General features: G+C 33.8%; 1 protein-coding gene across 1 annotated transcript in view; it reads left to right on the plus strand.

Moving 5' to 3' along the window:
• The window catches only part of LOC136801149 (anillin-like), a 35,625-nt gene that overhangs the window by 8,302 nt on the left and 6,048 nt on the right, over nt 1-21,275 (plus strand). The window contains exons 2-11 of the mRNA XM_067057772.1: nt 7,094-7,219; nt 7,541-7,735; nt 8,059-8,247; nt 8,656-9,039; nt 9,600-10,157; nt 10,855-11,106; nt 12,971-13,240; nt 16,315-16,453; nt 19,703-19,822; nt 20,420-20,476. Of these exons, the coding sequence (XP_066913873.1) occupies nt 7,094-7,219; nt 7,541-7,735; nt 8,059-8,247; nt 8,656-9,039; nt 9,600-10,157; nt 10,855-11,106; nt 12,971-13,240; nt 16,315-16,453; nt 19,703-19,822; nt 20,420-20,476 (2,290 nt within the window). The remainder of the gene's footprint in view (nt 1-7,093; nt 7,220-7,540; nt 7,736-8,058; nt 8,248-8,655; nt 9,040-9,599; nt 10,158-10,854; nt 11,107-12,970; nt 13,241-16,314; nt 16,454-19,702; nt 19,823-20,419; nt 20,477-21,275) is intronic.

Here is a 21,275-nt window from a genome sequence, read left to right on the forward strand (position 1 = left end):
AATATGATACCTCTAGTTACCGATTCAAGTGTCATTTTCAAACAAACCATTTCCTCCTTTGAGGTGGCTGACAAAATACATATTTGGACATATTTGGACCTGGAACCACACATTTTACTCATTTTACCATTTTTTTCATCAAAATATGTTCTTTGTGTAAATACCGATCATCATATAAAATTTCAACGTTATATTTGAAATATTTTTCAAGTTATTCAAGAAATACTATATTTTTGAGTTCAGTAAATGTCACACTATTTTTGAACATGATCAATGCTAGTTTTCAAGATATGAGCAGTAAAAGTCAAAAGTGTAATGGAAGGGACAGGTGTACCAAAAATGTGGCCTTTACCCAAATATACCAGACGTCCACGCTCGATAGGATCGATCATCGGAACAGCTCGATGACGGATCGATATGTGATCGATGGATTACTTAACGATCCGGATAGGAGATCGATGGAAGATTCAGCCATTAAAAAGTCTTGAGTATCGATCCTTCGTTGATCCATTATCGAGCTAGTATTTCAATTGAGTATACCAATTCGTCATCGATCGTTAATCAATTTGTCATCGATCGTTAATCGATTTGTTATCGATTGTAAATTGAGTATGAGTTGATAGGGTCGATAAGATTGATAAAAGATCAATGATAGATCGATAAATAATCATAAGCTTAAAAAAATCTTGAGTATCGATCCTCTATCGATCTCCTATCCGGATCGTTAAGTAATTCATCGATCACATATGGATCCGTCATCGAGCCGTTCCGATGATCGATCCTATCGAGCGCGGACCTCTGGAATATATAATGAGAAAAAATCCTGGATTTTCCAAAACCTTTTTCAAATTTCTCAGGATTTCCAAGTGAAAAAAAAAATCCAAAAAACCCTGTCGTTCACAGGGGGGTAATGTTTTTTTTCTGGAACTGCCCAATAGGGAAGTGATAACATAAGATAAAACACAGTTTCTGTCCGAATTGTCACATATTACTGCTTGTTATTGATTGCAGTGGATTGCTACAGATTCCCTACAAAAAACACTGGACTCTCTCTAGAAACACTAGCAAAAATATTTTTGTTTCCATTCCACCTCAAAAATATTTTTGTTTCCGCCGCCGCCCGGTCGACCAGCCAGGTGAAAATTCTTTCCGTTGTCACCCGGCCGCAAATTTTTTCGTACATCGTCATTCAGCTCATTGTGAAGCGCTTGGTCAAGTTGAACTTTTGTTTAGACATTGGATTTTTTTCTCAATTGTTTGATTGTTGAGTTTATTAGACAGTTACATCAATATGCCTTGGTCATTATTCAAAAAAGTCATTAAAATTGATTAGCCTCTGCGATGGAGTGCAAGGCTGAAAGCCACATGAATATGGTTCATCCTATCTTGAAGTGAAGGTGGTTGAACAAAATGTTTTTGGCATATTGATGTATATAACTGTTAGAGATACTTTTGTTTACATTATAGATAAACAGTGAAAATTCCAAGCACTTTTCTGTGGCCGTTATACGGCCAGAAAACTCAATTTTAAATTGAGTTTTGAAACTCAATATTTGAAGAAAAAATTTTTTTTGAGTCATAAAAAGTCGGAAAAATATAGACAGTAAACCTTAGTAAACAATAGTCAAAGTTATTTACTCTATAATCAAAGGTAAGCTCAATTGAAATCTTACTTTAATAAATAAAGCTTTGTTTCTTTTGTTCTTGAAGCATTTCTTTTGTTCTTCAAGCATTTCTTTCCATCAGGGGCCGTAAGCTTTAAAAAAGACCTGTTTTAACCAGTCTGGGCTAATTTTAAAAAACTTTCTCCCGTCGGCGCCAACCATCGTGGCGCCTCCTTAGACACTAATTAAGGGACACTAAACTACGGCCCTATCACCCTAACACCTACCACTTTCAAAGTAGAGCCGCGGCCCCTATCCATGCATGGTTAAAGTGTATTCTATTATAGTTACTAGTAAACGATAATTTTGTTTATGTTACGAAGAAAAGTACTTATTTTTGTTGCATTTTAATTCTTGATATCATTAATAAACTCTTAACTAGGAGTCCGTTAGGGGGGGGGTCTCAGATAATAGCAATGACATGGCTGAAACTCAATTTCTAGATCGAAAAACGGCCAGTGGGAAAAGTGCTTGGAATTTTGCTTGATAAATGACTACAGTTAGTTTTCTTCTCTAGCGCTCGATTTGCAAAGGATATAGTCTTGGAAGAACTCATGCTTTCCCTTCAAAAAACTTCAAAGCTAACTGGTCATACCGTGTAGGGGACAAGACTTTTATACCCCTGCCTCTTACAGACTCTTTTCTTGAAACTTTAAGGAATGTCTCTAAGCTTATCCACTTGTTTTTTTAGTCACTTTAACGAAGTCTCTTAAACCTCAGCTTTTCAATTCGTTTTCTTTGTAACTTTATAAGAAACTCTGAGTGCTTCCAAAAATTTGAGTTTTGAGATCAAAATTTAGCAAAATAATCAGGTGATCTGCCAGGGCTACGTGGACTAAATTGCTGGCGTTTACTTGGGTGTATAGATTTTGCACAAATGAGAGGAAACTTTCCCGAGACTTTATACAAAATTTATCTGTTTATATACAGTGTCAATGATTTAGTGAAATCAATAAAAGTTATGTATTTTGCGTTATTTTCTCCATTTATCTGTCTTAACGTGCATATACCATTATGATGGTACTTCTGTTTGTGTGGTATATAGCTTTATTTTTTACATCGTAATATCAAAGAGAGACTGACGCTAAGATGTGGAGACAATACATTGCATAATTATGTTCTTCTTAGGCAGAAGATCATGGTATATATATAACAAAAAAACCTGAGTTACGAAAAATATTTGATTTGAAGATAAGTTTCATTCTGAAAGCAGTCTTTTAGAAAGATAAAGCTTCAACTTCAAGTACAACAGGTCGGAGATTAAAAAAGTTGAGATGGATAATTTTCAGAGCATAAAAGGTAATTAAAAAATTTTGATTGACAGCTCTCTTTTTTTCTCACTTTAATGAACTTTTCCATTTTAATGATCAAACCTATTCAGCTCGTAAGTCAAATTACTTGTTAATGAAAGGCTGGTTGAATATAATTTTTTTCATAAGTAAAAAAAGAATAATCCTTCTTTAAAACTTGATATTTCTTTTACAAAGTTGTTCAAAGTATATTTTTAACCACTGAAAGTTAAATGGCTCTGCTTTCAATGAACTTAAAAATCAAGTTTAAATGGTTTAGTACTTCGTCCTTCGTCCTTCTAAAAATTTCCCAATTTTTCATTTTTTTGTGAAACACCCTGCATATTGATATAAAACGTTTGCAGATCGTTAGAAATGTTTACTTGGTCCATTAAAATGACTTAAAAGACATTAAAAAGACTATCCATTTAAGTCTTTTATTGATTTTTACAAACTTTTGTCTCTTTAAACTCAAACCTCTATAACTTGAATGTCTCCTCAACTCAAATAGGTTTTCTGGTCTCTTTGTTGAAAATCCCTTATAAACCTTGTTCCATATCTCGAAATTTGCTTAACTCAAACAAGTATTCCCCACGAGTGTTCCAGATTTGAAGACTCCACTGGGCGAACCCGAAAAAAAATTTTGTTTCCGGTCCACCGGCCGGGTGAAAATTTATTTCGTCGTCACCCGGCCGCATTTTTTCGTACATCATCGTTAGGGTTAGGGTTAGTTTGTTTGTTTGGAAAACTTTCGTGAATCAGTTTTTGAGGCGTGTGATTTATCGCACGTGATATTTTATATGCTACTGTAAAATGCACGCCTAGAAATCACTTGGAAGGTTTTATCCTGATCATTGTTATAGAAATGAAATTTTATTCATCTCACACTAAACCCTACATTGTTTTTTGTTAATTCTTGCTTGCAACTCAACTTTTAAGAATGTTTTTTTTTTATATACAACTTGTTTTTTATAAAAGAATCATGCTGATTTGTGAGTAAAATAAATAGAAACATTCACAAAGTGGGGACTTTTCAGTAAGTAAACAGCTTTGTTTTTATAAAAGGAATCATGCTGACTTGTGAGTAAAACAAAAAGAAACACTCATAAAGTGAGGATTTAAAAAATTGGGGAAATGTTTCTCTCACTCTACTTTTTTCTCAAAAAAGTTCACTTTGTATTCACAGTTTAGAGCCTTTAGCAATTGAACTGAAGATAAATATTCAAAATGAAAGAGAGTGTCCAGTTCTTAGAGATAATTGTAACCCAATTGAAAATATAAACGATGAAAATTAAGTATTTAAATAATCGCACGCCTAAACCACTATAAATCAAAATCTAGGCGTGCGATGATCACACGTGAATTTTTCTTATGCCGAAGCCTGTAGCGGTGTCAAGTTTATACTACAGATTTAAGGTAAAGAAGACCATCATTTTAACTTCTACGAGTGCTTTAAAAAATCGAGTTTTGGGATCAAAATTTAGCAAAAAAAAAATTTTTGCGGCCGGCCGGGTGAGTGTTTTTTTCGTCACCCGGTGGACCGGAAACAAAAATATTTTTAGGGTTCGCCCTGTATTACTATTAGATTTTCATTTTGATTAACTTCATTGTTTAGATAATTTTTAAAGTCTGTCATAACTATTGAAAGAAACATTTTGAGCTATTTTTGTTAAAAGGACCTTTTCTTAACTTTGTTGAAAGACGCTTCAGTTGGTATATAAAATTATTATATTTTTCAGTTACGTTGGGCCAAAATATAGTCATCTGGGAATTAAAAGATGCTTTTTGATTTTTGCCACACCCGTCCAATTATTTGTTGATCACGGGCTGCCTGACTAATATCATTCGGTTAGCTTAAGGAGCTTATCGAACACAGTAAAACGTTGAATTGGAGAGAATCAACTGTATTATCTATATTATAATAGCAGAACTTGTCTTAAGCCTTTCTCTGGTCTGCAGCGTTATCATTTTCGTTAGCAGTGTTTGCTTGCTGTATGTCTTTTTAGGTTTGTGTTTTATTTTGCCAACAATTTTCAGCTCATTAGGCAAATACTTTTTTATTTATTGGTTTACGGATCCGCCGACGTTATTTTTGCCAAAATAAAATAAAAATAAAATAGAGATTTCAAAAAAAAAATTCTTTTTTTTTGTAATCGCTTTTATTTAAAGTCCTTTATTTCATCAGATTTGATTGTTAAAATTCAAGAGTAGATATAAAAATAGGCATACCAGAAAAGTGTGATGGGGGAACCTAAGTGGGAACCCTAAGGGTCAGCCTTACATGATACACATATCGCCGTGTCAATTCAAGACAGCCTTAAGTCTATTTTTTCCATTTTGAGATAATTGACTTTAAAGGTTGAGATGTGTTGGACTTAAGGCTACTCATTTCATGTCAATATGCTTCAAAGAAAATAAAATTTGCACTAAAATTTAGGACTTAAGGCTGTTTATGGTTGATATATTGTGGAACATTCTAAATTCTTATTTTTTTTGAACTGCAAAATACACCTCTTTCCCATTAGAATTCTGTGGACTTAAGGCCGTTTTTGGAAAGCGTGCATGCTGAAATAGGTCTGTCTTGAATTGACACGGCGATATCAGTCTTTATGTGTACATTTCTATGTTTCATTTTATTTTTAGTGCTTTTTATCCATAGACCTATCTATAACAACATCTTGCACTTTATTCTTTTGTCTTTAATTCTTAAAAATCGTTACTTTAGGAAATTTCATAAAATTTTTTATTATTTCCTCTGTTTTCAGATTTTTAAAAAGAAAATTGAAAACAATTAAAACATCAATTTTTTTTTCCATCCTCCTGTCCAAAACTTTTCCTCATAATGTCCGTAAACCAGAAAATAAAAAAGTAATTGCATTAAGAATGTTTTAATCAGTACACTTGGATTAGTGCCCAGTAATAACTTGGAAAAGAGCAATAGAGAATTAAAATCGATAGCATTCCTCTTAGCCTAACTTTTGAGTGATTGTTATATTTTCAGAAGTTCTTAAGTTAGTTAATTTAGGTCAGGTTAAAATAAATCTTTAATTATTTCATGCTTGCACTCATTTGAGTCATAGCGTATATGAACGTAGATGTTTGATTGTCTCATTCAAGTAGTGAGTTCACTTTTGTTTGCCTCTTTGAAATTGATATTTCCTCCTTTTAGTCCTGTAAGGGTCTGAGATGGTCAACCCAAGTAACCAATTCAGTTATTTTGAAGCATATAATAATGTAAAAGACATCATATAAACCTCTTCAGGTTACGTAACTTTTTTCAAGAGCCTAAACGACTATTTCATTGATAAATTCACTTATAAACATCCATGATCTTTGCTTTGTGATCAACAGTGACAAAGATACATGATATTATCTAAAAAACTAACTTTCAAATCAAGGGTTATTAATGTGAAGGAGATTGTAGATAACAATCAAAATGATTCCTTTGATATAAATTTCACAGAAACTACTGACAGATGTGCATTTTGAAACTTGAAACATTTTTTTTAAAAAGCCATTAATAAGAGCTACTTAAAAATCCTGAATGAGAATTTTAATTTCTTGATTTGATTCTTATCCTTGTTATATTTTCAGTAACAAGGGAAGGCCTAAAAAATATTCTAGAAACTTGGGTCACCCACCCCTAAGATATTTACTCTCAAAAATCTACCTTGGCCTTTTCTGTATTATACATGTTATTAATCTACACAAACAAAGTATTTTTATTTATTGATAAGGAGGAACTTACATCTGTTTGCGTTTATTTGTCTGAAATCTTGAATCATCTTTTCAATGTGGTGAAGTCTGAATTTCTTTGATCGTTAGCAAATTGAGTGGACAATCATTTTTCACTGCATTGAAATTAGATTTCTGGAGAAAAATTGAGGTAGTGAAAATTAGTTTACACTATTGCAGAGACTTATGTCCAGTATCAGAGATAATAATGGAGTAGAGTGGTTTTGGCAAGAATTGGCTTGGTTTTTTAAGAAGCAGCCTTAAATTGATGTGCACCTAGAAAAATTTATCCTTGGAAATTCATTCAGATTCATTTCCAGTTCCCTCAAAAGATAATCATTCCTTTAAGGGTTGATCTAGATGTTTAAATTGTAATTTTTTCAACTGTATTTTTCAACTTTATAGAAACTGCTGGAGAGGACTCAAGCACGGAAAGAAGCTGCCAGATTGAATCGTCTTAGTAATGCAAAAAATGCAACTCCATCTGTAAATCCCAAATCCCCTTTAGCGGACAAAACAAATAAAAATGTGGTAAGATATTGTTTGCGAATTGTCAGTCTCAAAATTGTTTGTTTTCTTTCTTCAAAGTGAATTCAGTGTGTGTCTAAAGTTTCCAAAATTAACTGAATTCTTTGAAAGATATTTCTTTTCCTTTACTTATTTTAAAATTTCTGTTTCTAAAGTCCTATCTCACCTCTAGCTGAATTTGGAGTTGGAGTTTTTCATAAGAACAGCGTTTTTTGTTTCATGATGACTATTATACAAGGTAATATGCAGGCTTTATTATGAGTATATTAGAACGGTTTTCTTTCTTTCTGAAAAAGATTGGTTCTCTTATTTTTCATTTTCTAGGTTGAATCACCGACTAAAGGAAAAAAACGTCAATCGTCGGAAGGTTTGGAAAATACAAGCATTGAAAAGAAGAGTAAAGAAAACCTTGTTGACGAGAGAGGTGAAAACATCTTCAGTCAGCGACAAGCCAATAAATTTGTGGTTCCCAGTAATGCAGGATGTACACCAAAGAAAGTCAATTGTGGCTCACTATCTGTAAGTTCATTTCAATTCTGACTTTTCATTTTGTCATGCCTACAAAAAATTGGCCATTTATATTGAGGTCTGAAAATTTATCAGATTTTTTATTTTTTACTTATCTTTAACAAGAAGTGTTCTTTGTTTTTGATTGACTCTACATTTTTAGCTAAGTCAAATTGCATTTTTTCTGAATCAGCTTTAAAGTATACCTCAATTTATCAAAATTCTGAATTCACTACTACATTTGCATGCTGGCACCTGCAGCACCTGTATTAATTCAATATGCAGAAATCTGTTACACATTTACTAAGTAATTTCAATGTTGATTATTATCATAGAATCGACTGGCCAGTTTGAATCGTGACTACGAAGAGAAGTTTGCGATTGACAATGCTGAAATAGAGCGAAGGAAGGAAGCGGAAAGAGCAAAGGAGGAACGTGACAGAGAGTACAAAAGGCAACAAGAGGAAGAGCGCTCCAAAAGGATCCAACAACGAATCTTTGGAAAGACACGTGATACAACCACGGTAATGCACTGCCAACAATAATTTGTTTAAAGGAGTCAGACTCTTACATTACTCACTGATGTGCAGACAGCTGGGGATTTGTACTGTTGATCAGTCCAAGCTTTCCCAATCTGTTGCTTAGCTGAATTAAAGTTCTGAAGAGTATATATTATTTAATAACATTCCACCTCATTTTTATTAGAACATTTTATAAAAACAATGAGCCAAAACATTCGAGTTATAGAGATTTGAGTTAAAGAGACTCGAGTTAAAGAGACTCCACTGCATAATTTTTTTTGACTATCCCCCTTTATGCAAAATCTTTCTATCAACATTTCTCCAGATTTCTCTTATATCTGGAATCATGGAATAAAATATAGACCCAACTAATTAATTACCCAGCCAATCATTATCTTCCTTGACTTCTAGACTTCACCTGCTAACAAACCGGTCACAATGACAACAACAAAGCCTCGAGCACAACCCTCAACAACAGCCACTGCAACTACTCAACAACAATCCCTCTTATCCCCAAAGAAAAACAAAGCCCCGAAACCTCCAACTGACCAATCCAACAACAAAGAAAACACTACCACCGCCAAAAGGGTTGCACCGAAACAACCAGAAATTTCAAGTCCAACAAAGAGAAAGGCACCTGGCACTCCAACCAAAAGCAAACCAGTGGCTACAAACACCAACAACCTTATGGCAAAGAAACAAAAAGATGAAGAGAAAGAGTTGAAGGAAAGACAACGTGCAGCTGAACAGCGATACAAACAGATCCAAAAAGAACGCCAAGATGCTCTTGAAGAGGTTAGTTTTGTTGTTATTTTTCTTCATTTTCATACAGATGATGTGCTCTAATTAACGTTCTACTATTCGATTCGTTCTCTTATTCGATAATATTGAAAGACGCCATCAAAAAGAAACTCATAAACGACGCTCTACTTATTCGATAAATAATGTGATTCCCCTTGAAAAGCGAATTAGAGAGCGTCAATATTTTTAGAAAATTCTTCAAAGTTTCTACTTAAAATTGTACTCCCAACGAAGTATCACTTTTAACGATATCTCATATCTTCTCCCTCGAAAGCATGTTTAGAAAAGTACGGACTGCAAATATTTTCGGAACACACTTTAGAGATTAATGTTTAGTTTTATTTCAAACTACCTATGGTACAAATAATAGACTTCTGCATTGGAATGATATTTGATGTTTGTAGCCTAGATCTTGGTTTGAGTACGCCACATTTAAAGTCTGGTGAATAAAAAAACAAGTTGAATCTACTTATTAACATTAACGTTGAACGGGTGGTTAGTTTATTTTAAATAGTGAGTTGATTTTGAATCAAAATGGCTCTTTTTATACGAAGGAAAAGAAAGCTTCGGCATCGGTTGGAACCAAAATGTCCATTTTCGAAGAAAAGATGAAACAAGAGAAAGCTGCACGTGAAAAGGAAATTGAAACTGAGAACAGATTGAAGAAGAAAACACTTAGACAACCTTCTTCGACATCAAGTCAAGATGAACCACTTCAAACGCCAACTGAAGATAAAAAGGAAGTAGCTTTTGCCGTTACTACTCAACAAGCTAAGAAACCAACTCCCAAGAAGCGTGTTGATCTTCCAACAGAAGAAAAAGAAACTGCAGCTGACATTCCAACGCCTAAGAAACGAAAAAATGTCTCTATCGCGCCCTCACCGGCGCCCAGCACCGCCACCCCTATCAAAAATTTCACAGCAAGCATTAACTCGCCTCAACCGGTCGACTGCACTGAAGATACGGCTGTTTCGTCTTCCTCAGACAACGTCTTTGACATTTCCGCCATCTTAAAGGCCGCAGAAACTGAACAACAATTATCACCGCCACCAGATGGAGCGAAAAACGCCCGACCAGACGCCCGCACACCTATGCGAAGCTCCACAATGAAGGTTAGAAAAGTGCACAATTTTTACAACCTTTTGAGAATATTGATCTGTGATTTGTGATAAATTGTTTTTGTTATTGTTTCTGTGCATTGTTGTCGCTGTGCTTGTGATTAAAAAATTAACAGTGTGCTAGAATATATCTATCAACCTTAAAACATGTGCTGCCTGGGCTCGAGTTTACCAGGAAGAATGACGTCAAAATATCTGAGTAATTGCATTGAAATTTTCACGAAACAAAGAATTTTGACGTCATTACCTTGTAAATTTACTACCATACCCCTCACGGCCGACTGTGCTGTAAAGGGTTGCTCGATGTATACACATACCAACCTTTAAAGCGTGAGCAGACTGGGTTCGAGTTTACCAGGGAGGATTGATGTCAACAGAATACATAGGCTTTTGACGCCATTCTTCCCTAATATAAACTCGATCCGATTCCTTTGTACAGTGTACAAAGTTCTTCCGTCTCAGTAACGTAACGCCTTTCCTTCTCCAAAATTCTGCAAAGTTTGAAGAATCTTTCCTAATTTGTTGATTTAAAGTCTATTTCCTGAGACCACTGTTTTTAGCGTTAAGGGTTGATAAATATATTTTCATATTATGTTTCTATCGGAATTATGTTACTACTATTATTCAAAGTCCAATGAGACTGGAAAATTCTGTATCATTTTCCTAAAAAAATATCCATTGTTTTGTGCAGGTGGTGAATGGCGCAACGCCCGTCGTCCCTAAACCAATGTTCGACATAGATATCGATCTCACACCTGTCCACATGGAGGAACCTGATGAATCCATATCAGAATTCGCCAAACAGCTTAGAGCTAAGAAGAACGAGATTAAGATCTTAAAAGCTGAAAGTGCCAAGAAACAAAAGGCTCCACAAAAGCCTCCAAGAAATAATACAGAGTTTCCACCGACTTATGAAGAGTTTGTGGCCGCAAAGAAGGACGGAGTAAGTTATTTTGAAAACAAAATGCGCCTTTTCATTTAAAATCCATACAGGGGGTATGGACGAACCTTTTCAAGCCAAAATTAATTCCTAAACATACATTGAATATCCCCCTCGGAAAAAAAATTTGCCAAAAAAAAACTTTTAAGTCAAACCTTTAAAGAGGGGGTGGACGAACTGAAGTTTAGTCTTTAACCCCCTGGAAAGTTTTAGAATAACTTCTTACCTCCTGGTAAATGCATCCAGATGTTGCCGATAGAAAGCTTTCGAGATTCTTCATCAGTTTTGAATGTTAGTTCCAGCTGTTCATCCACTGAATTGACGAAAGATAGATTAGATGCCAACAGTTTTGTTGTTAGATTAGTTTGACTATAGCATTTCAAATGCCAAGTAGGAAAGGATTACAGGAACCTTTAGGATTTAAATTGCAGTCTGTAGAGTAACCTGGAACATGTATTCAATGTCTTTTTATGTTACTTAATATGTTATGTTATGTTATGTTAATTAATATGTTACTTAATATATTATATTATTTTAGTTAATTCTAATTATTGTAATTGATTCTCCTGCAGTACCAACCAAGGAAGCTGCTGATTATTTTTCCCTACGTTCCCAATAAATTCTTTGAAATTTAGTGTCAAAAAAGTCGTCTGCATGTCTTTAGATGTTATTTTCATGTTAATTTAACGTAGTCCTTTTATGTTTTAAAGTCTAAATTGTTTGTATTTAGTTGGATGGTTAATCCAAAAATCAACATGATTTTCATTCACAGCAGTATTTTGAATTGACTTCACAATCATTTCCAAAACAAATTGACCTTTTCATTAAAAGTTTTATATAATATGTTTATTTCAGTCTTTCTTTAGTAATATCAGTGTTTAAAAGTTGAGCAAGCATTTTCAGATAGATCTTAGTAATTTTTATTTGTCAATTCTTTATGACAGGCTGTAGGCGACAGACTTAATCGAAATTTGTTCCTGAAAGCAGGTTTTAAGAACTTTAATAACTAAGAAAACTTGCTTGAAGTTATTGAAATCAAGAAGAAATGGCGCAAGCAAGGGTTTCAGTTATTTGAAGGCTGCAATCCTTCTAAAGCTTAATCTACTCGGAAAGAAGCTATTATCAATTGCCTCCAAAGCATATTTGGAATCATAGAGCATTCATCTAAAATAATTATATTTTTGGCTCTCAAAAAATCAGCAGCCTTACAGTTTACTTTGATATTACATTGTGCTATTGTCAATTTTGCCTATTGGAATTTTTGTTGTTGGGTCGTTAAAAGTCATCAGTTATGACGGTAGCATCAGGCTTGCGAAAGTGTTCAATACACAGTTCGTTAAATGATATCTCTAAAAGTCTTTTGTATTCCGTTATTGTGAGTATCTACATAGTTATCATAGTTATCAGCATAGTCCGTATAAAAACACTGGTCTGGAAGTTTATTGTTTTAACATTTTGTTATCTTTTTCCTTTGTTAATATCAAAAGTTAAAAATCGATTTGCTCAGTTTTTTATCAAGTACTCCTCTTGGGATTGGTTTAAGATCTAATCACATGAGCAAAATAAACTAATTTCTCAAACGCAAGTTCAAGTAAGCAACAAGGGAAAAAAACAAAAGGCTTCCAGACCGAGGTTTTTTATACGGAATATGTTATCAGCGATAAAGATTTGAAAAAAAACTTGAAAGATCTAACTGTTACGGGTTTATTGCATTTTTATTTTGTCAACTGTAGTAAGCAGTTTTTACTAATTTTATTGCCGTGTTGGAAATAATCAATCTTTCTATACATCTTGCTTCAAATGTCTTGTGTTTATTGAAACCTTTTTCGTGAATCTAAATTATTACCAACCCTGTCTTTTTATCTAGCAAATCCCACTTGACGTCTTAATCACAGAGCCCACCAACACGAACAAACCCAGAAATGTGGAGGTACGTGAGGATCCGCTCCACCTTAAACCAGAACCAAAACCACGACGCAAGATGCGGCGATCCATCAGTTTTTCGGAGGGAACACAAAAATCACCACAAAAGACACCGGTCAAGTCTGGTTACAACAAATACACAAGCTCTAAGTATGATGCGATCGCAGCTTTCGATAAACCTGACATGGAGTTGACCAAGAAAGATATGATACAGGTACCATTTTGAAATATTTTGTTTTTGTTTCAAAATAAGACTTTTTTTCAGGTCAACACTAGACGATGCTATCGACCGTTAGAGGGATATTTATAAACGCGGACTAAGATGTGTGCGCAGAGTTTACAGCCTTTACGGTGGTTTACGGAAAAAAATAGTGGCGGTAGAATTCGGAACACTGTATAACACCTCCGCCACTGCCTACTCCGCCCCGGGATAATAATCACCGTTTCAAATTTATCCTGCCTCCTAAACTATTCCCTTACTAGTGATCTTGTGTAGACGATAGGATCGTCTAGGTCAACACATCTTTTTGGCAGATGCAAAACATCAAATGTTAACGGTAATGTTAAGTTGTCTTTCACCAATCCTCGAGCTTGATTTGAAAGATTACAGAAGTTGAAGTAATATCATAATATAATTATTTTGAGGAATTTTCTTGAAAATTTAATCTAAATAAAAATCTATGATTTTGCTCAGGCATTTGAGTGTAGAATTCTGGTATATAGCGTTCGGCACGTGCTGCATTCACTACGTCCAAAAACTTTTCATTAAGTCATATTCTATTTTCGAAGTTACCACACTAACTTATCAAGCTATATACGAACGCGGAAGATGCAGTGTTCATGACAATCTCGTGAATTTAATATCGATCGATTTGAATGTCACATGAAATCAATTTAACGGCTTCTTGATTACTGTTACAAATTTGACCACCGTTATATAATCAGTCGGTTTCGATAATGTTACTAAAAAGTTTGATATTCTTGGCTTGGCATGCTTCTCTATTAATCATCCCTGTACACATTTACACGTTCGTCCAGGGGGGGGGGCACGCAGTTACTACAAGACATGATGTGTAGTAAGTGCTTTTTCAACACTTTTTTTCAGGACCACCACCCTTTGCAGTTACTACACCTTGGTAGTAACTGTTTTCGGAAAAGATTTCCAGGTACCACCCCTGTTTTTGAGTGATATCATCAAAAACATGCTCGAAATTACCCTAAATTGCGATTATTTTTCAACCTAAAGCCATTCTTGTGCTAGATTTTCTTTAAATTTACTTGGTTAAAAGCTGTTGAGAACATTTTAATGATAATTAGGGAAAGCATAATTTCAAAGTTGGGTCTGAGAAAAAATTCAAATTTTTTTTCGTCCATTTATAACAAAAATATTTTTTTTAACAAAGAATTTTTTCACAAAAAAAATCATTTTTTTGTGAAACATTTTGAAAGTTATTTTTTTTAAATATAAGCACTTACCAAAAGTGCTAGTTTTAGTGTTTGGCACCACCCCCAAACAGCAGTTACTACACTGTGTAGTAACTGTTTTCATAACTTCTGAATACAGTACCACCACGGTAGTAAGTGTCATACTGTCTTGTAGTAACTGCGTGCCCCCCCCTGGTTCGTCTGACCGGCTGAAATATTCCTAGGTTGTTTAGTTTAAGATTGAATACAGTTGACGCTCTCTAATTCGACGTTCTACTATTCGATAGGCTCCCTTATTCGATGAAATTTAAAGTCCCCGTCAACAAGAAATTCTCATAAACGACGCTCCCTTATTCGATGAAAATCAAATTCCCCTTGAAGATCGAATAAGAGAGTGTCAACTGTACGTCCAAAAGTCGAAAGCCGATTCTATTGGCGCGATTCTCTCCACAGTTCTACTCCTATGCTCGTTTACCAAAAAAAGCTAAAAAATCGTAGTCCGTATAAAAGCACCACGGTCTAGAAGTCTATTGCAAAAGTTGACTAGTTTTTATCATTTTACCAAATGATTCTCTTGGAATCGGTCTGAAATTCTTCGATCTCAAGTTTCCTTTCTGGCTTCCTTATTTTATTGCTCCCCTTCAACCTCTGTCAGAACCATTCTGAGAAATTGTCAGCCACGGTTGGAGTCTATTGTTGATTGAGCCGCCTCTTTCTATGGGTGCTATCAAATGGTACATGGGTCACAGTGCTCTCTCTATTCAGTCAGAAATGAACGTGACGTAATGTACCCCTTCTTCTGGAATGTAAAGTAAATACTCCCACCACAACCGGCAAAACAATGCCGTAATTGTTTACCGAGTATCTCTCCTTTGAAGGAAATAGGATAAATACTTTTTTTATTAAGTTGATTCAGTCATTTTTGCTCTCCTTGTCATTATGTCAAAGGTTTGAGTCATTGATACTGCATGTAATCACCTCTTTATGCCTGATCTACCATTTTTAATTATGTCATACAGTTTCTATATTAAGGGGCTACTTATTGAAGATATGTAATTTGATCATTTCTTTGTGTACTTTAAATTTTTAACTCACATCTGAATGCCAAAGTCTCGCGACCGATGTGACGTCATTTTTCTCTCTTTCTTAACGGTCTTTTGTATTTGTCTAATCTAAAGTCATCAGTTTTGGAGGTTCCCCTTGAGTTTTTATTGTTTGGTATCTGTCACTTGTTTCAGAGGCTCTTTTGACAGTGTTTTAGATTTGATCTTCATATTAAGTCTCTTATCGTGCTTAACAACAACAAAACACGATAGAGAATTTGTTTTTAACGGCGAAACAAATCTGAAAATTGAACTGAGCAATATTTTTAGATTGTTGGAAGACAATAGATTTGAATATTTTGCCGGTTAAAAAAATTTTTTTGTGAGGTTGATTGCTTTGAGTTGTTGCTGTTTTTGGAAATAGATCTTTTTTGTGGAATGCTGTAATAGTTGTCGATTTATTGGCAGAATATTTTTTTGGAATTTGTGATATCTACCATATTGGATGTGCATTTTACCAACGGCAATTTGAGTTTTGGCTAAAATTGAGAAGGATTTTGTTTTCCATAAACTCTACCGACATCGTATAACATAAAGCACAATTATTGGCATTAGGAAAGTTCACTACTTTATGACTGGTGTAAATTAATGATCGTTATTGTTCGAATCGGGCGCCAAAGTGTATCCAGTTTGATATTCGATTGGTGTTCTATAATAACGAGAGAAGACTATAGCATAATATAAACAACATTGAAATCATTTTATAACGATAAAGCGCAACAAAATGTTGATAACCGGTACTAATTTCCTTTCATTCAAGAACCTTTTGGAGGAGGCAGCATATCAACAGAACATTGTTCTTCAAGCATCACAAGCTCTCAATGTCGCTGAGTGCAGCAATGAAGATAAACGAGGATCACCAGAAGTCTTGGAAGGAGAAAGACTCTTGTTACTCGCAAGTAAGTTATTTTCCTTTTTGCAAAATTGAGTGCGTTGTTATGAAATCATCGGGGTTGTGTCTTAGATTACGTGATGGTTTTTTGAAGAGAGATACTAAATGTTAAAATTCTTCAATTGGATACTTTAATTGTTCCTTAATAAGTTGCCTTTTTCAGAAAAATGTTGTGGACAAATATGATAAATTATTTTTTTCTTTCTATCGATTTGTACTAATGGGTACTCGATGAGCTCTTCAAAAATAGCTTTGAAAGTTTATATTTGCATTTCTACTTACATTAACGACTTGATCGAAATTATATCACAGTTATATTTACATACTTCAACTTTCATTATTTGACTGTACTTTTTTCATAAGAACATGATCGTGTTCAAAAAAGAATGACAAAATGAAAATTCCCAAAAAACCTTAGTTTTGAGAAAATTGACAAACATTAACGAAAAATGGGTTTGATCTTGTAAAGTTTTAGGAGAGGATTCTTTACCCTTTCACTAAGCTGCCTGAACCAAAACTTTTCCAAAATGTGAATTATTGGGGCTAAAAATCTCTCTTTTGTATGTTTATGGAAAGTTAGCCTCATTCTTACACAAAAGCGACTATCACCAAAAGATCTATGAATTTAAGCTGAAGATGCCCCATAGTATTGCCCAGTATAATTATGTGAAACAATTTTCTGACCAAAAGTGTGAAATATTGTGGTGTCTTTGAAGTAAACTTTAAAATAGTCACAAAACTATCTTAACTGATAAAAACTAAAATAGTTGTGAAAATATTATGTAAAATATGTTTCTTGAAAGGTTATGAGGTAAGATATCAATAAACTCGAATTGAAACAAAAAACGTGAAAAATTGTGGTTAAAATCCACTTTAAGGGTAAATTACCCTACTTTTTTAAACTAAGCCACATCACTTAACATATCAATCACAATAACATAAACTTAGTAGAGGGATACTAAGAAGCTGTACAAAACATATCATTGTAATTTCATAGCAAGCTAGTAGTTGTTTTGTGATTTTATGCGGCTTCATTTACGACCCTTCTTTTCAGACCTGTCAAATTATTAGCCACACTTGTGCACATTTAATTTGAGAAACAAAATTCTCAAGAACTGAGAAGAATAGAACAAAAGCTATCTGTTGATATATTATAACACAGTTGTTGTGTAGAATATGGGTTAAAATGTGGCTAAAGTACTCGAACTCTCTATTATCTAAAATTATCCAAAATTAGTAAAAAATCGCTAAAAATATAACATAAATAAGATGACGCTATGATTTACTATTAAAACAAGTTCAAAAGATGAGAAATTTGTCATATAAAGTATTTTTAAACCTTCCACAATTAAACAAACTTAATTGAAAAGTCTTGATAGTCATCTTGAGGGAAAAAATGTGGCTAAATTTTTGCCAAAGTAGCAAAGACCTCAATGATTAAACAGCGACATCCTGAAATAAAAACAAAAAAATTATCAGAAATGATTAGGAATAGAAATTGTCTTTTAAAATGATTTTAAAAAATCATATCACTAGAATAAAAATAAAGTGAAAAAGTGTGGCTAAAGCTGAAAATTTTGAAAATTCTACAATTCTACTCAATACTTTTTGCTGAGAAAATTTAAATTGTCAAACTGAATGGTAATTACAGAATTACGTTAATGAAATGAGAATATACTCTCCTATGAATAAATAATCATATGTGAATCAAAGTAGCCACTTAAATTCACAAAATGGAATATAAGAATTTACTTCCTCAAATCCTTTGACAAACATAAAACAAAAGTTTCTACAAGTACAGTCAGCATAGTATGTTTCCAATTCTAAACTAATAGATGCCTTCAAACCTGCTTGTAAGAATTCAATTTTAGCCACACTTAATCACTTTTATTTTTAAAATAATGTGTGCATTGCTGCAAAAAGTTATGTGATTCTTATTTGGTTTTTTGAACCTTTAAGCTGGTAAATTCTGGGAACTGTGGTTTTTATTGAAAAACATAATTTTTTGATGAAAAACCACACATTTTCACTAAGGTTTATAGGTAGAGAGAATATATTTTGCAGTCACGTCAAAGTAGCCACCTACATTCACAAAATATGATAAGAATTTACTTTCTCACAATCCCTTGACAAACCAAGGTTTCTAAAAGTAAAGTCAGGATAATAATGTTTCCAATTTTAAAGAAATGTCGCTTGTAAAAATATGTTAAATTAGCCACATATAATCACTTTTAACACCATAAATACAGTTGATTTAATATGTAAAAAAATGTTAGATCCTATATGTGCAAAAATTAACTTTTAGCTCTGGCGGGATTCTGGGAGATAGTGGTTTTTGTAAAAAACCTGTTTCATAGAAACCACATTTTTTATCACTTTCTTTCAAGAGATGTTGAAATGTGTCGCATAAAATTTGAGTAGCCCTGAACTTCACTAAACCATACAAAAAATAAATTTTCAACTGCTCTGATGGTTGATAAATTTAATTTTTAAAACTTGATGTATAATACTCAATAAGCTAATATTTACTTACCAAAGACAATGTCTTTAAAGCCACAAAATTTCACATTTTGGGTTGAACTTTGATCAAATATCATAGTTCTATATCTGAAATGACTATTTTCCAATAATTCCCGCTTAATTTCACATTATCCTTTAAGTAAAACATGCTTTTTGTCAAAGGATATTGTTTTTCAAAAATAAACCACAAATACTCACAAATTTAATGACTTGAGCCACATTTCTTCACAGATATGGTTTCTTCAGTCCTTTACCAGGGTATCCCCGAAATCTTGACTTGCTTCCTTCATCCGTAAAGAAGTTATAGGGCTTTCAAGTGAGCTTTGCATGGTTAGCCGCAGTGAAAATTAGCCGCATTTTTTCACACAGTTCAAACGCTTTTTAAACGCCGCTCAATTACACTACGGACTTCGTTCTTTTCGGAACAAAAAATTTAGTATATTCCTCTTTTGGGATTTTTTTCTTTTTTTGATAGCCACAATTTATCACAAATCATAGCTGTTTGAAATTTATCAACAAAAAACACCAAAAATGTCATTCTTTTTTGAACACGATCACATCCGCTTACTTTTTTTGAGTTTTAAGCCTAAAAATGTTGAATGCTCTTAATTATGCCATTCTGTGAGTATTTTTGTCCATTTTTCCTAAGAAGACGGGCGTTTTTGAGTCTGCCATCGAAGGCTTGTGTTCTTATATAGTTTGTTCTTCTAAAAATACGTGTATATTTTCATTATAGCTGAGAAACGAACCGCTTGTTTAGAAGAGGTCCGCAAATTGAAAGAAGTGGACTCGGACGAGTTTTTAAACAAAGGAAGTCATGGAGATGAACCATGCCATGCTTCATTGGCTATCTCAGGTATAAATGTAGACAAGTCTAGAAGTTTTTGCTTGTTTCTGCGATTTTGAACAACCATCTGTGAACCTTATTTATATTTTTTTATCCACATTAGTCAGCATGTTATCTTTAGAGTGTAGAACGGTAGTTGAAATAATAATCGAGTCTGCTGTATTTGTGAATTGCTGATTAGGCATTTTTCCTTTTTTGTCTGCGATTTTTGTTGACTGGCTCTCACCCAACATGCTCAGAAAAATAAATTATTTCAATAAGTTGTTGACTACGTTTTACATTGTTGTTATAAACAGTTTTTCCCGCTGCTTCTCATAAGCGAGTTTGTGCATTTTTTGAGAACGGTAGATTGACTGAAACTATTTGGAACAACTTGCAGTTCTGACCCGTCAAATCGAGTACGGTAAAAGTGCTGATTTACCGTCACCCTCAGTCAATTAGGATCTAGAAAGATCAGAAGCTAACTGTCTACCTGAAAAACAAAGATACTTAAACTCGCTATAATTGTAATTGTGCACCATTGTCACTGGCTAATTTCTAAACAAATCACAATATTTAATTGAATCCTCGTCTAATTTGATCTTTTTCATGTTTTTTTTTGTTTAGACATCAAATTACCACTGCATCCGGACTTTGTCAGTGCATTGAGAGCTGGACGACAAGGTATGTGTCCATTGACAATATTGTATTTCGAATGTTTTGTTTTCTTATCAATCAACACTTAGTTTTGTTGATGTGTTTCGTGTACAATCTTCTGTTCTCTATAAGATTTGATGGATAGTAGCCCCAAATGGGCTCAACCAGCCAACAGTTTTACCTTTTGGCCAAGAGAAATCAATGTAGCTTTTTGCACCACAAAATCTACCTTTAAAGGGATCTCGTGTGGTAATATCTTGCTTTTCCGGACATCTACTACGCTCTAGAGGTTGTCAGCGCATGATTGTTAGCGGTGTTTTAGAAATCCAAACATTCTTTCGACACTAGCTCTGTTAAGTTGACGTGCTAAAAAAACACCACAAGTATGTATCACTCAACTTCTGTGAAAATTTGAAATTAGCCATCAATAGAAAACCTATACATGGATAGAAAATCACCTTGTCAAAAAAGAATGCGTCCTAGGCTGACCTTAATTTTAATATGAAGTATGAAAAATGACATCATCATTTACGAACGATCCTCTTTGCTTAACTTTACGTGTCCATGCTAAAAAGAGACGAGGTTTAATTCCTCATTAATTGGCTTTGTTGACCTTGCCTTGTCTTTCTTTTTTCTTCTTAAAAACGTGTATTTTATCCGCTGATGTATTTTTGAAACTCATTAATCATCCTAGATAAGAGCCTAGCCCAGGTTTTCAATTAATAGAGTTAATTACTCATTTAAATTGCGTTTTTGTCGAGCTTATAAATATTTGGTGCACATCTTATCTATGGAAAAACTCAAATTCTTTACTTAATTGTTTTAC

Source organism: Clytia hemisphaerica, unplaced genomic scaffold, assembly GCF_902728285.1.
Source record: "Clytia hemisphaerica strain Z4C2 unplaced genomic scaffold, Clytia hemisphaerica genome assembly, whole genome shotgun sequence".
NCBI classification, from domain to species: Eukaryota; Metazoa; Cnidaria; class Hydrozoa; order Leptothecata; family Clytiidae; genus Clytia; species Clytia hemisphaerica.